This window comes from Stenella coeruleoalba (assembly GCF_951394435.1).
Source record: "Stenella coeruleoalba genome assembly, chromosome: 16".
Taxonomy (NCBI): Eukaryota; Metazoa; Chordata; class Mammalia; order Artiodactyla; family Delphinidae; genus Stenella; species Stenella coeruleoalba.
Window position 1 is genome coordinate 33,033,746 of NC_137162.1, and position 15,690 is coordinate 33,049,435.

The 15,690-nt window shown below is 38.5% G+C and overlaps 1 protein-coding gene across 5 annotated transcripts in view; it reads left to right on the top strand.

Annotated features, from left to right (window-relative positions):
• Positions 1–2,722: 2,722 nt before the first annotated feature.
• Positions 2,723–15,690, top strand: part of LOC307174976 (protein FRA10AC1) — a 42,955-nt gene continuing 29,987 nt past the window's right edge. Inside the window, exons 1-9 of one of the 5 annotated variants that reach the window (XM_079899656.1) lie at positions 2,723–3,050; positions 3,146–3,299; positions 4,076–4,145; positions 5,708–5,784; positions 7,341–7,436; positions 7,549–7,594; positions 11,109–11,185; positions 12,233–12,316; positions 13,272–13,356. In XM_079899656.1, coding sequence (XP_079755782.1) covers positions 5,708–5,784; positions 7,341–7,436; positions 7,549–7,594; positions 11,109–11,185; positions 12,233–12,316; positions 13,272–13,356 — 465 coding nt within the window. In that variant the 5' untranslated portion in view covers positions 2,723–3,050; positions 3,146–3,299; positions 4,076–4,145. Of the gene's footprint in view, positions 3,300–3,346; positions 3,973–4,075; positions 4,146–5,707; positions 5,785–7,340; positions 7,437–7,548; positions 7,595–11,108; positions 11,186–12,232; positions 12,317–13,271; positions 13,357–15,690 lie in introns of those variants that run through there. The other 4 variants (XM_079899655.1, XM_079899654.1, XM_079899653.1 and 1 more) reach the window with 4 other exon arrangements.

Below are 15,690 nucleotides of genomic sequence, written 5' to 3' on the forward strand. Positions count from 1 at the left end.
AGGTATTCTGAGGAGTGGAATATATGAGACATAGGATATACCCACATTCAGCATTAGCAGATACTACTGAACACCTTTTTCAAGGTGATTGTACCAATTTACACTCCCATCAGCAGTATATAATAGTTATAGTCATACGACATCTCCATCAGCACTGTCTGTCTTTTCCAGTTAGCCATTCTCGTAGGTGTGTAATGGTGTGCATTGTGTTCTTAATTTTCATTTCTCTGATAACTAGTGAAGACAAGCCCTTTGTTTTATGTGCATTGGCTATTTGGACATCTTTTTTGTGAACTGCCTATTCAAGTCTTTAGCGAATTTTTCTATTGGGTTTCTGCCTTTTACTTATTTTTAAAGTTCTTCATATAATCTGACAACTTGATAAATGTGTCTACTGTAATATTTTCTCCCATTCTGTGACTTAAATTTTTTTCTTTTTTTTTGGCCACGATGCATGGCATGTGGGATCTTAGTTCCCTGACCAGGCATCGAACCCGTGTCCCCTGCAGTGGAAGCATGGAGTCCTAACCACTGGACTACCAGGGAATTCCCCTTAACTTTTCATTTTTTAATAAAGTCTTTTAAATGAACCGGAGTCGGTAATTTTTTTTTGTCCTTTATGGTTAGCCTTTTGTGTGTCCTATCTAAGAGAATTTCTCCTGCCCTAATGAAGAGATCATGGAATATCATGAAGAGGTTTTCCTGTGTTTTCTTTGAAGGTGACTAATATGTATGGTGTGAATCAAGTTAGCAATTGAGGTTTTTTTTTTTTTTACCGTAATATTAAATTGGCTCAGAACTATTTATTGAGAAGTCCATACTTAAACCTATGCCATTAATCATAGGATTATATAAGTGTGGATCTGTTTCTAGGCCATACTCAAGAAGAAGTTAATTTTTAAACTAAATCACAAGAATTCCCTCAAGAAATGCTACTTTCCTCAAGTAGCATTTATTATATTCTTATTATGAACTATGCATCATTCTAGGCATTTTAGCTGCATTGTTTCATTTTAAACCTCATAACCCACTATGAGATAGTTATTACTATTATCTCCATTTTATAGTTGAGGAAATAAAAACTTACTCAATTAAAAACTTGCCCATGATCTCCTAGCTAGTAAGTGACAGAGACCTAACTTGATTGTGGGTCAGGCTGATTTTGAAGTGGAGTTCTTTATTATGCTGTTTCCCAGAGCAGCATTTTTTTTCTAGGGGTGGGGGGAAGGGTGGCCGGGAATAAGGGTGTGTGTGTGAGAGGAGAGTGATGGCGTGGAGTGGGGACCAACTTCCCTCACCCCCACCACATACCTATCGTAGTATTTTGTTGCTTTATTTGAGTTATATAACATTGGTGTCCATGTAAATTTTCATATTCATTAAAATAGAACATTTTATAGATTGGGAACCATAGGTTCATGCCATTTACCAGGCACTTCATATATGATAGAATATTTTATTGTTTTTTTTCTATATATTCGTTCTTTCTTACTAGTCAGCCTTTGAGAGTAAGGAGTGACTTTTACATATTTGTAACCCTGATGATTATGACAGTTCTCTGTCCAGAGCAGGCCCCTAATAAATATTTGCAGTTTTTATAGTTGTTGAGCTGTAATTGCTAACTTGATATTTCCTGATCAGGTAGGTTGTCTATCCTGTATTAATTGTTTTTAGTTCAGATCATGTGATCTATCCCTAACATATATTTTCTATTTTCTCTCTTTCAATAACTGCTGCCTCAAAGGGAGAAATGCAAATCTTTGGCTGAATGATCTGGTAGCAACAGATCTGAAATTCTTAAAATGTTAGAACCAGAAGCTATTTCTCACACAGTTGATGAGTTAAAAAGAGAGAGAGAAAGAAAGAATTTGGGGCTTCCCGGTGGCACAGTGGTTAAGAATCTGCCTGCTAATGCCAGGGGACACGGGTTCAAGCCCTTGCCCGGGAAGATCCCACATGCCGCGGAGCAACGAAGCCCGTGCGCCACAACTACTGAGCGTGTGCTCTTGAGCCCGCGAACCACAACTACTGAGCCCGTGTGCCACAACTACTGAAGCCCACGTGCCTAGAGCCCATGCTCCGCAACAAGAGAAGCCACTGCAATGAGAAGTCCGTGCACCGCAAGGAAGAGTAGCCCCCGCTAGCCTCAACTGGAGAAAGCCCGCACGCAGCAAACGAAGACTCAATGCAGCCAAAAATAAAAACAAATATGTAAATTTAAAAAGAAAGAATTTGACAGAGAGAGAGCCACAGAGAGAAAACAGGGTCTTGTAGAGAATCAAGTATTCCCAGTTTCTAGACCCTCACCAGGCCTGTGGCTCTGAGTTCTGTGCTTCTATTTCTTACGTGCAAAATGGGGCTAATAACACTGCATGCAGCACAGGCTTGTTGTAAGAGGAAAATGAAGCAACAGACAAAATATGTTAAGAATGGTAGAAAATGCTATTAAAGGTCACATATTGGTAGAAAGGAAATGAATACCAGGTACAAGTGTGTTTGGTTTTATCAATAATAAATAAAAGAACAGAATAGATATTTTAGATATTTACTAAAAAAGGAACTGCTTGACAAAATAATTCAATATAGTATAATGTTAAATCGTGAGGCTTCCTACTGCTTTAAATACTTTAATAAACGTTTTTACTGAAGTTTAATCTGATTGCATTTTGAAATAATTGAATTTACAATAATTTAACTTACAGATTTTTAAAGATCATATTTACTGCATTGGGTAAAGCAGGTTGTATCTGTAATTTACTGTCAGGGATAGAAGGAGGGCTTGAACTGGTAGATATTTTTATCTACTGTTTGGTGCAAAAGATGTAAAATGAGTGTTACGTGCTAAGGTTTTCACTAAAATGAGCCCGCTGTGAAAGTCAGTGGCGTGCCAGTTCAATTCAACAAATATTTAATTAGCGCTTTTGATTTCCAGGGAACCGTGTTGGGTACCGAGGAGGAAGCAAAGATGAATAGCATCAGCCGGAGGGAGACACGACACGAACCCAGTAACTAGGCTGTAAAGCAGAATGGGGCATCATAATTTAGAAAAGGTAAAACACAGGGAGAACCCGGCAGAGCTTAAAATAATTTAACTTTTCCTGCCTGTATTTTTTTTCTTTCTTCTTCTTTTTTTTTTTTTTTTTAGTAACTATTGTGGATCTTTTTCACCTGTGCCAAGTCACTTGTCTGCAGAGGATTCGCGACCCTGTGAAATCGCTCCTATTCCCTCTTCAGCCTCTCCTCGCATCTTCGATGAGCTCCTCTGCCACCAGCACTGCATTTGGAATGGCATCTACTGTGTGGGTGGTGAAGCGATGGAAAGCTATTTCTGTTCTAATTATGAGAACTGTTTTATTGGGAGGAGTGGGGCAGAGGGAGGAGAGGCAGATCGGAGACTGAGACGCTCAGCAAGGTTGCTCCGAGGAGGCGTTTCTAAGGTTACTAGAAAGAGGACGGCAAGTGATATCCAGGCAGGGTTTTTTCTAAAACGAAATAAAATTTCAAACGAGGGGCGTGGGCTCAGTATGAGCTGTGCCACACGAGATTAAATGTTGGGCTTCCCAGAGGGTAATGGAAGAAGGCCCAGGAAAAAACCGAGCGCGGCGACTTCGGTAAAGCTGGGAGCCGCCACCTTCCCTTCCGGCCCTGTTCTCCCGCGGCCTTTGTTTCCCGGGGCTGTTTTGGCTGTAACACAAAGTCGGCGCGCCCGGGAACGGTGTCATTTAAGTGAGACGCGCGGCCGAGCCGGACCGGAAGCAGCGCAGAGCTGGGACCCGTAAGGAGAGGCGGGGAGCGGGCGGCGGCGGCAGCCGTTGTGGCTCTGGCAGTGGCGGCGACTGTGGTGAGGCTACGCAGCCGGGGCGACGGGTCTGGTGCCGCAGCAGCTCGCTCAGGCCGTGGGTCGTCGCTGCAGACGCGGGCAGAGGAGGGAACAACGACTCAGCGGGAGCATTTGGCAGAGGAGGGGAAGGGGTGTGTGAGAAGGGCCTTGAGTGCTTGGGGTCGGGGAGAAACATCTCGAAACTTGTTTCTCATATGCTACTAGTTGATTTTTGTGTTTTTTTTTTGATGGCAGATTCAGAAGACACCCCGCGTCTCCCTTCTCGAATTTCTCTTGGTTCCTGTCAGTTGATTCGTAGCCTGAAGTGAGTGAGAACTTTTTAATGCAACTACTGAATTCAGATGGGTATGGGATGGACGAGAAAAAAACGAGACGGGGGGCACAAGGGTAGGAGGTGGTGTCCCAGGGTGTAGGAACATCATGACGGTAATTAAATTAGTAGTTAAAATTGGGAGGGTTGTACTGTACCAGACGTTGTTCTAAAACCCTTTATACGCGGTAACTCATTTAATGCCCAGTTCTGTGAGACTGGTACTTTCTTTCATTAGCCTCCCTTTATGGAGGGGGAAACAGGCTCCTAGAGATTAAGGAGCATGCCCAAAGAAAGACATGAAACGTGCAGAGCCAGCGTTTGCATTCTGTCAGGCTGACCCCAGAACTTATCTCTAAGCTCCCCACAGTGGTTGTCCCCCATCAGAATGTGAAGAAAGTGAGGACATAAGACAAGGTGTGAGAGGCTGGTATGGTTTGAACAGATTTGATAAAACAGCGGAAGCAAGGAGTTGACATGATAAAAAGGTGTGCGATTCAGGTGTGACTTAGTGAGAGTAGAGTTGAAAGTGGCCTAAACCTTCGCCTCAACCTTGGCTGGGGCCCGCCTCTCTCGAATTCTGTGGGGCAGGGAAGAGAGATATGCACCCATACACGTAAGTTTGAAAATGGAATTATGAAGATCACAGACTCATAGGATTTAAAGATTGTTTGATGTAGCCACCTTATTTAGCAGATATAGTCAAATAATCCATCCATCCGCCATTAATGTATATCCCAAATTCTATGTAATGCTGAAACCAGGAGCTGCTTTCTAACACAACTGAGTGACAATTGAGATCTTTCAGTATTTCTAAGAATTTTGATTTAAAAATGAATAGAAACAAGATAAAGTTATCTAGAACAAAGGACAAGGTGGTTTACCTTGAAGAAACTGTTTCAAAGAAAAAGGAAATCTTGAAAGAAGATAGGAAAATTTTTATCAGTTGATCGTACTGTTCACAAATCCATTAAGTCTAATGGAATACAGTAATCAAAATGTTAGCATATTCCAGAGAGTCAGTTTGTAGTAGTTGAGATCATGGGCTTAAGAATCAAATAGATCTGCTTAGCCACATATTTGCTCTGTATAATTGATTTACTTAACTTTGTCCTTGATTTCTTTATCTCTAAAATGAAGGTAATAGTTCCTAACTTGCAGAATTAGAAGCAGTGTTTGTAAAGAACCTAGCATAATGTCTGGAACAAAGTTGATAAATACCAGCAACCATTATTACTCTGAATCAAATAAAAGTAAAGCATTGCTGAACCTTGTATGCAGTGACATGGCAGCTTCTAGACCTGGTTTTACATGGAAAGGTCAAAGAGTAATCTCCCTTGTTGGTAATTAAAGTGAAAAACATTGATTCATTTTCTGAAGGGTAAGTTTGTTACTTCAAAGTGATTGAAAGTTTTGGATGGCTAGATAACCCCTGATATGCCCACCACAATCCTTTAAAACTATTGTGGCTTTTAAAGATAACTTATTTTTGAACTATTCTGTTTCCTGAACTGTGGGCAATTTAAGTTCTAAGTAACTGATATACTCCTTTACAGATGCATGGTCATGGAGGCTATGACTCTGATTTTAGTGATGATGAACACTGTGGAGAATCTAGCAAAAGGAAAAAAAAGTAAGTAATTTTTTATTGATCTCTGCTTCCGATCATTTCTAAATTGAGATGAGGTATAAATAATATTTAAAGTTTTGGCATTGTGTTTACATGTGAAGACAGCGATGCTCTACTGAATGAATTTTTGTTTATTAAACTATAATGAATTGACTCAAAAATTTGAGAACAGGGCTTCCCTGGTGGCGCAGTGGTTGGGAGTCCGCCTGCCGCTGCGGGGGACGTGGGTTCGTGCCTCGGTTCGGGAGGATCCCACATGCCGCGGAGCGGCTGGGCCTGTGAGCCATGGCCGCTGAGCCTGCGCGTCCGGAGCCTCTGCTTCGCAACGGGAGAGACCATGACAGTGAGAGGCCCGCGTACCGCAAAAAAAAAAAAAAAATTTGAGAACAGTTCTGTAAAAGATAAGAAAGTAATGTTTATGCTGTGAAGGGATTTATGGAAAGGGAAGCATAAGGAAAAAAAGGAAATCAGTTAAAGTTCTTAGATTTCTCTGTTGCATCTATTTTTCATTCAACTGTCAAGGACTCTACTTGCAACTGTCATAGCTAAGAAGGGGCTTGGTTGGTTGTCCCTTTGCTAGTACTTGACTGCAAAATGAGGATACTGTGGAGGATGAGATTGTGATGCAGCACAATTCTTAGGATTTTGTGAATGAGCAGACTAAGTGGCCAGAGGAAGGAGTTCATGGAAGTCTTTATTTAATGGAAGAGGTAAGAACTCTTAGCAGATAAAGCCTGAACCTTACAAAGGAGGCCAGATCTTGGTGGAGTAGCTGTGTTTAGGGAGGGGCATTGTTTTCAGCCTTCAATGCTTAGAAACTTGATTTTATCCATTAACTTAGGAGTGGTTGACTGATTCATATTAACCAAACTTACAAAAATTGGTTTATTATTTGACACTGAAAACAATATATAAGCATACTAATTGGGGCTGAACATTTTTATTGGGTACTCAGTCTTCATGGATAACCAAAAGAATAGAAATAATTATATAATGAATTACATTTTTATGTAATAAAATGAAATTAAAATGCTTTACATTTTCAAGGTTTTTCATTCAAAAATATTACTTTGTAAGAATAGAATTTGAGCCAATCTAGTTGGATAGTCTTGTGTGCTCTAGGATTATATCTATTTAAGTAACTAGGGCTGATCACCTAAAGTCTATATCATCTATAATCAGCCCTTCTTTTTCCGTTATCAGTTACTGAAAGCTTTGTTATCTCTACTTTGCAAACAAGGAAATTGTGGCACAAAAAGATTAAGTAATTTAAGATAAAGATAATGAATGACAGAGCCAAAATTTGAACCAAGGACCCCAGGTGGTGTGACACCAGAACCCATGCATTTGTTAGTCTCGTCTTCTCCATTTTATAGGTATTAAATAAAGTCAAGATATTAATTAAGCTGTTAAAGGAGATGTAAAATATCTCATTGAAGATCAGTGAGTCTTTAAGAGTTGAATTCTTTAAAACGTGTTCCAATTATGAAAATAATAAAGAAATAGGAAACACTGAGAAAAATGAACTCTTCTAATAATTTTTCTTCTTAACAAACCAGGACAGTTGAAGATGATGTACTGCTCAAAAAGCCATTTCAGAAAGAAAAACATGGAAAGGTGGTCCATAAGCAAGTTGCAGCAGAATTGCTGGATAGGTATGGTACTTCAATGTACATTACTTTTTTTTGGTTCGAGATGTTGGTGATTTGATTATATTAATTAAATATAGACATTTGAATTTGCTTGAAATAAAATTTTTCTTAACAGGGAAGAAGCAAGAAATAGAAGGTTTCATCTCATAGCTATGGATGCTGTATCCTTTTATATTTCTAGATTTTGTGACTAATACAACTTTTTAAATCTATTTTATTTCATAAAATCTTGTGAAGTCAGATAGACATAAATTTTATATTTAAAGATAAATGTTTATTGATATGGAATTTTGCCATATATACTTCTGAGTACAATTCTCTTTTACTAATATATAAGAAAGATTTAGAAGCAAAAAATAATAAAAAACATATTACTAATCTTCTATAAATAGGTTTACAAAGTCCATGTACTTGCAGATATTTTTTCCAATCCATTTTTGTCAAGCTGTCAATACTTCTCATTTTTATACTATTATCTTCAGTCTCATTTTAACTCTTACTCTTTTCCTACCTGGTTCTTGGCTATTTAATGTCTTTGTAAAACTGTGTTTAATAATAGGTCTGTTTGATCATTAGAGAAATGCAAATCAAAACCACAATGAGGTATCACCTCGCACTGGTCAGAATGGCCATCATCAAAAAATCTACAGACAATAAATGCTGGAGAGAGTGTGGAGAAAAGGGAACCCTCTTGCACTGTTGGTGGGAATGTAAATTAATACAGCCACCATGGAGGTTCCTTAAAAAACTAAAAATAGAATTACCATATGACCCAGCAATCCCACTACTGGGCATATGCCCTGAGAAAACCATAATTCAAAAAGTCATGTACCACAATGTTCATTGCAGCACTATTTACAATAGCCAGGACATGGAAGCAACCTAAGTGTCCATTGACAGATGAATGGATAAAGAAGATGGTCCCATATATACAATGGAATATTACTCAGCCATAAAAAGAAATGAAATTGAGTTATTTGTAGTGAGGTGGATGGACCTAGAGTCTGTCATCCAGAGTGAAGTAAGAAAGAGAAAAATACTGTATGCTAACACTTATATGGAATCTAAAAAAAAAGGTTCTGATGAATGTAAGGGCAGGACAGGAATAAAGACACAGACTAGAGAATGGACTTGAGGACACGAGGAGGGGGAATGGTAAGCTGGAATGAAGTGAGAGCGTGTCATGGACATATATACACTACCAAGTGTAAAATAGGTAGCTAGTGGGAAGCAGCCTCAGCCCAGGGAGATCAGCTCGGGGCTTTGTGACCACCTAGAGGAGTGGGATAGGGAGGGCGGGAGGGAGACGCAAGAGGGAAGAGATGTGGGGATATATGTATACATATAACTTATTCACTTTGTTATGTAGGAGAAACTAACACAGCATTGTAAAGCAATTATATTCCAATAAAGATGTTAGAAAAAATAAAAATGAAAAAAAAATAATAGGTCTGTTTGTGGACTGTCTCAGGCCTACTGTGGCTTCAGCTTTCAGGCATGAATTGGGGCTGTCTTTAAGTTATACCTTGTTTCCCTGTGATAGCCATCTCTCAGCTCAACTTTTTGGTAAGACTGTGGCTTATTACACAAGCCGCTACCACTGGCCATCCATATTACTGTTGGGAATATTGGAGAGTGAAAGTATTTCTGGGTATTTATTACTGCAGTCAGGATAGGGAGAAGGAGACAACGTCAATTAGATATACCCACTATCCTGTAGTCACCACTTTCACTTTATTGTTCCTGATCCTTTTCTTTAAGTTATAGAAGTTCTCTTGTCACCAATTTATTTATTCCTCTTATCTCCTAACCCAATAGCTTAGCTTTCCCATGGATCTCATCTGCCACTGCTCCTTTAGTATTTCAACATCTGCTCCTCCTTCTATCACACCACTCAGTTGGGGGTGTTGGGGCATCTAGTTACAGCCTGGTGAGGGTGAAAGTCTAGATCCCCTTTTCTTGCATGGCTGGAGGTGGGGCCATAGATTTTCTGGAGTGTTTGGCTGGAATAGAGTAGTTACTGCCTAAAAGTTATCTTTCCTGTTAGGCTGCCTCTCTCCTGATTATTTTGTTACAGGGAACAGACTTTTGTTGGCACTTCTTTTGTCTGTGCTTGTTGGTATTTCCAGCTATCCAGCTTCTTCACCTCCAAGTCTGGCATTTATTAAGCAAAAAGAAAACCTGGGGAACTCAGCACCATGTCATACCATGGGTCCTGAGGTCCGTAGCTGGTCTGCCTTCTTCTCTCTACCTTTCAGAGTCTTCTTATGTTTGTTTTATATATAATTTCCAAGGTTTTTAGTTCTCAGTGGGAGGAATAGGGAGAAGTGCAGTTGACCCTTGAACAACACAGGGTTTGAACTGTGAGGGTCCACTTATACAAGGATTTTTATTTTACTATATTACTTGTGTAAATATGGGTATTTATTTTACTGTAGTACTAATGATCTGCAGTTGGTTGAATCTACAGATGCAGAGGGCTGATTATACATTATGTGCAGGTTTTGGACAATGAGGAGGGTGGGTGTTCTATCCACCCTGTTCAGGGATCAACTGTACATCTTTGCTGCATCTTCCAGGAAGCAAAGTCCCACCTACCACCTGCTTTTGTAAATAAAAGTTTTATTGGAACACAGCTGTGCTCATTCATTTAGGTGTTATCTGTGCCTACTTCCATGCTAAAGTGGCAGAGTCGAGTAGTTTTAACAGAGACCGTATGGCCTGCGTATTTACTATTTACAGGAAAAGTTTGCTGACTTGAGCTCTTGAAAGATTTAAGTGACTTGCCAGTGTCACATGACCAGTTTGTGGTAGACCAAGAGCTAGAATCCAGATCTCTGGGTATCTGGCTTTTTCTCTTTTTTCTTTTCTGAAATGTTAATTGCTTTCTTGCTCGTTTCAGAATTATGTTTTGATTCACTATGCTGCTGGAACACATTGTGATCAATTAAATAACTGTTTGTCTTTAATATAATAGGCTGTAGTCACAGACAATATTATGTCAGTTCTGTTATGTGTGTGTTCCGCTCTAGAGAGAGTACCATGGAGCTTTTTAAAACAAGTAAAATGCTCATGTGTCTCGTTGTATTGCACTGAAAACATGACTGTAGCTTCATGTGATCTCTTATATTTACTTCTTTTTGAAAGCCTCTTGTTAGGATTTAATATAATAAAGTTACATCTTCTATTTTGGAGGCTTTATTGTTACTGAAATAGCTAAATTATATTTTATAATGAAGAAAAATTCTACTCCTCACCTTTAACTTTGGAAACTATAATTTGTTATAGTTACAGGAAACTATAATTTATAGTTATAGGAATAACTATAATATATAGTTATAGGAAACTATAATTTGAAACTATAAAATGAGTGGTGGTGTGAGGCTGTATATAGGAAGCTGTCCTTCTCTCCAGAGAGTTATTGCTTGAAAATGTTCAAAACAATATAGAGTATTCAGTAGGAAGTGAAAGCCCCTCTACTGTACCGTATTCACTCTTAACAATTTAATATTTACCCTTTTAGATCTTTTTTTAATTTATAAGCATGTATAGTATATATTTGTATATTTTTAAAAAACTAAATAGACTCATACTATGTTTTTTTTCCCTACTCACTAATATGTCATTGACACCCAACTACTGAACAAATAAAATCCTTAATTTTTTGCATTTCAGTATCAAAGGCATACAAAGTTTGTAAATGACTATATTTTATACTATGGTGGCAAAAAAGAAGACTTCAGGCGATTGGGGTAAGTGTCATAAAGTTTATTTTACATAATGGGAGGTAGGTATGGGTATCTTTGAAGACTCACAGCTACTATATCTTCTGATTCTGTCATGTTCTCCTGCTTTCCATTCCAGTTTTGTTGTTATAAGGTGGAGAGGCCATTCGAAGCTTCTAGCTAAGCAACTCATCATGAACCCCATTTCTCTGGCAACAGGCCTCAGGCAGCCTGCTGATTCTGGCAATAACAGGATTGTGTGAGGAATACTCACGTGCCTGATTATGCAGTGATTTTCCCCCCCCCCCCACAAGGATCTTTGAAATAATGAACTCTTTAGACCTCAGGTTTGGGATTGCTTTTTAAAAGATAGGACAAACAAGAGACCTCACTCTAATATTTCCCACACATGAAATTCCTTCCTATATCTGAGGCTCTTCTGTCAGAGCCTCTTAGTTTTGTGTGGGTTTTTTTCTCTTTACTTAACGATTTTCCGAGTTGATAGTGCCCTAAAAAACTTCATACCAGCTCATCAGCCCCAAACTTAACTCTCCTCTGAATTTAGCCTGTATTTCTCAACAATCCCTTCTTCTGTCCCCAATCTGTTACCATCTTGAAAAATCATCTCCTTCAGTTCTCTTCCTTACTCAGTCTTCCTAGGAAGATGTAGTAAAATGAGGTGTGAAAAATTTTTTTATATATTTTTAAAATTAGATCACAATAGGATGGTGTTACTTATTTTAGATTCTGAAACTTATTTTCATTCATCTTCCTTATCCATTTAGTGTTCATTCAGATTTCTCATCCTAGTTTTGGTAATTTAGCACCCTTTATATAATTGAACGAGCTCTAGAGATGGGTGGATTCCTTATCCATTTGTTTCTGTAGCAGCACTCTTTATAACTGCCTTTTGAAAATACTGAAATACTTTTTATAAATATACATACATACGTACATATAAAACTATCTTTGTGTATCTTATTTTTACTCAGGTGCTCAAAAATCTCACACACTGTTTAACTTAAGTTTGACTAATTTTGTTTTCATATTGAATTTAAAATTGTTTTATTTCAGGGAGAATGACAAGATAGACATGGATATTATACGAGAAAATCACAGATTCCTATGGAATGAGGAGGATGAAATGGACATGAATTGGTAATTGTACCCGTGTGAGACATAATGCATCAAATGCTATAGTCCTATCTCTCCTGCTCCCTGAGTGTTTTCTTGTTTTGTCACCTGTCCAATGCATTTGGCCCCTGCATGGAGCAGTTCTGAATCGAGAACATAAAACCGTGCCTCAGATTATTGAATCTGGTTTGATTCTTTTGGTAATTTTTAACAATTTTAACTGATTTCTTTTTTTTTTTTTTTTTTAAATATAATAGTGTTTGTTTATTTTTACTTGTTGACAGTTTGCTTTATTTATTTATTTATGGCTGTGTTGGGTCTTCGTTTCTGTGCGAGGGCTTTCTCTAGTTGTGGCAAGTGGGGGCCACTCTTCATCGCGGTACGCGGGCCTCTCACTATCGCGGCCTCTCTCGTTGCGGAGCACAGGCTCCAGACGCGCAGGCTCCAGATGCGCAGGCTCAGTAATTGTGGCTCACGGGCCCAGTTGCTCCGCGGCACGTGGGATCTTCCCAGACCAGGGCTCGAACCCGTGTCCCCTTCATTGGCAGGCAGATTCTCAACCACTGCGCCACCAGGGAAGCCCTAACTGACTTCTTATTGCTTGACTTTGTCTTTAAAAAATAATCTATAAAATTTTTACAGTATTATTTGTTGTCTAGTAGTACGCTTCTTTTTAAATTTTAAAAATGTTTTGGGAAAACGTAAAACCTGAAAATGGTTTTAAAAATTCAAACATTACAGAGGGTAAAAAGTGAAGAGTCAGTCTCCTTCTCATCTTTGACTATTAGTCTTCCAGCTTCCCTCCCTAGAGACCCACTAATAGTTAATATTCAGATATTCTATGCACATGTAAGTAATGACCTCTTTTAAAACATTAATGTTTGTATCATATGCGTTATTTATTTGACATTGCCTCCAAGTAGCAAACAATGGTTGAATTTCTAAATATGTAAGATTTATATTTTTTTAATGAATCTAGGGAGAAGAGACTTGCAAAGAAATACTATGATAAATTATTCAAGGAATACTGCGTAGCAGATCTCACCAGATACAAAGAAAATAAGGTATGCCTTCCCGATATTTATAGAAGAAGGTTCTTATTCACGTATAGTGTTACTTTTTAATATACTATTGTGCCCTGTATTATTCTTTTAAGAATAATTCAATTCTAAGTTGTCCTCCATCTATGAAGTATCAGTTGGACCATTTAACCTCGATAGCTGTGGAATTTACAAAGGGCCCTGAAGTCAAGGGTGACTCTTTGTGAGCTGAGACATGAAAAGTCTAAAATGAAACACAGGTGGCTACTGAATCTTGTTTTATCCTGACTCTAATCCAGAGCCTCTAGTGATTATGATTTGACACTTTGAATGATGTCTTCTTTCACAAATGATGTTTGAAATTGATAGGCTTTTTTTTCCAAATGGATTACCATATAAAGAGGCAGATGCACATCTTCTGTTATGTAAATGTCTATTCTAGTAAAAATAGCTCTTATCAGTGCCAATTAGTAATGGCAAATTTCCCTTCCCGCTTTACATCTTACTTTAATTTTTTTTTTTAATTAATTTTATTTATTTTTGGCTGCATTGGGTCTTCGTTGCTGCATGCAGGCTTTCTCTAGTTGTGGCGAGCGGGGGGCTACTCTTTGTTGCAGTGCACAGGCCTCTCGTTGTGGTGGCTTCTCTTGTTGCAGAGCATGGGCTCTAGGTGCACGGGCTTCAGTAGTCACAGCACGCAGGCTCAGTAGTTGCGGCACATGGGCTTCAGTAGTTACAGTGTGTGGCCTCAGTAGTTGTGGTGCGCAAGCTCTAGGGCACGCGGGCTTCAGTAGTTGTGGCATGTGGGCTCAGTAGTTGTGGCGCACAGGCTGTAGAGCGCAGGCTCGGTAGTTGTGGCGCACAGGCTTAGTTGCTCCGCAGCATGTGGCATCTTCCTGGACTAGGGATCGAACCCATGTCCCCTGCATTGGCAGGCGGATTCTTAACCACTGTGCCACCAGGGAAGTCCTATTTTAGTTAATGTTGAAGTGATTTTTAAAAAATAGAAGTAGAGTTGATTTACAATATTGTGTGTTTCAGGTGTATAGCAAAGTGATTTGGTTATATATATTTTTTCCTTTTTTTCGATGCTTTTCCATCATAGGTTATTACAAGATATTAAATATAGTTCCCTGTGCTATCCAGTAAATCCTTGTTGTTTATATTATATATGGTAGGTGTATTTGTAATCTCATACTCATAATTTATCCCTCCCCCCATATTCCCCTTTGGTAACCATACATTTGTTTTCTGTGTCTGTGAGTCTGTTTCTGTTTTATAAATAAGTTCATTTGTACTATTTTTAGATATCCACCTATAAGTGATATCATATACTTGTCTTTCTCTGTTTTACTTAGTATGATCATTTCTGGGTCCATCCATGTTGCTGCAAATGGCATTATTTCATTCTTTTTTATGGCTAAATAATAGTCCATTGTATATATATACCACATCTTTTTTATCCATTCATCTGTCGATGGACACTTAGGTTGCTTCCATGTCTTGGCTATTGTAAATAGTGCTGCTGTGAACGTTGGGGTGTGTGTATCTTTTTGAATTAGAGTTTTCGTCTTTTCCAGATACATGCCCAGGGGTGGGATTGCTGGATCATATAGTAACTTTATTTTTAGTTTTTTAAGGAACCTCCATACTCCATACTGTTTTTCCACAGTGACTGCACCAATTTACATTCCAACAACAGTGTAGGAGGGTTCCCTTTTCTCCACAACCTCTCCAGCATTTATTATTTGTATACTTTTTGATAATAGCCATTCTGACTGGTGTGAGGTGATACCTCATTGTAGTTTTGATTTGCAGTTCTCTAATAACTAGCGGTGTTGAGCATCTTTTCATATGCTTGTTGGCCATCCGGATGTCTACTTTAGAGAAATGTCTATTTAGGTCTTCTGCCCATTTTTTGATTGAGTTTTTTGGGTTTTTTTATATTGAGCTGTGTGAGCTGTTTGTATATTTTGGAAAGTAAGCCCTTGTTGGTCTCATCATTTGCAAATATTTTCTCCCATTCCATAGGTTGTCTTTTCATTTTGTTTATGGTTTCCTTTGCTCTGCAAAAGCTTTTAAGTTTAATTAGGTCCCATTTGTTTATTTTTGCTTTTATTTCTTTTGCCTTGTGAGACTGACCTAAGAAAATATTGCTACGATTTATGTCAGAGGATGTTTTGCCTATGTTCTCTTCAAGGAGTTTTATGGTGTCATGTTTTATATTAAAGACTTTAAGCCATTTTTAGTTTATTTTTGTGTATGGTGTTAGAGTGTGTTCTAACTTCATTGATTTACATGTGGCTGTCCAGCTTTCCCAATACCACTTGTTAAAGAGACTGTCTTTTCTCCATTGTA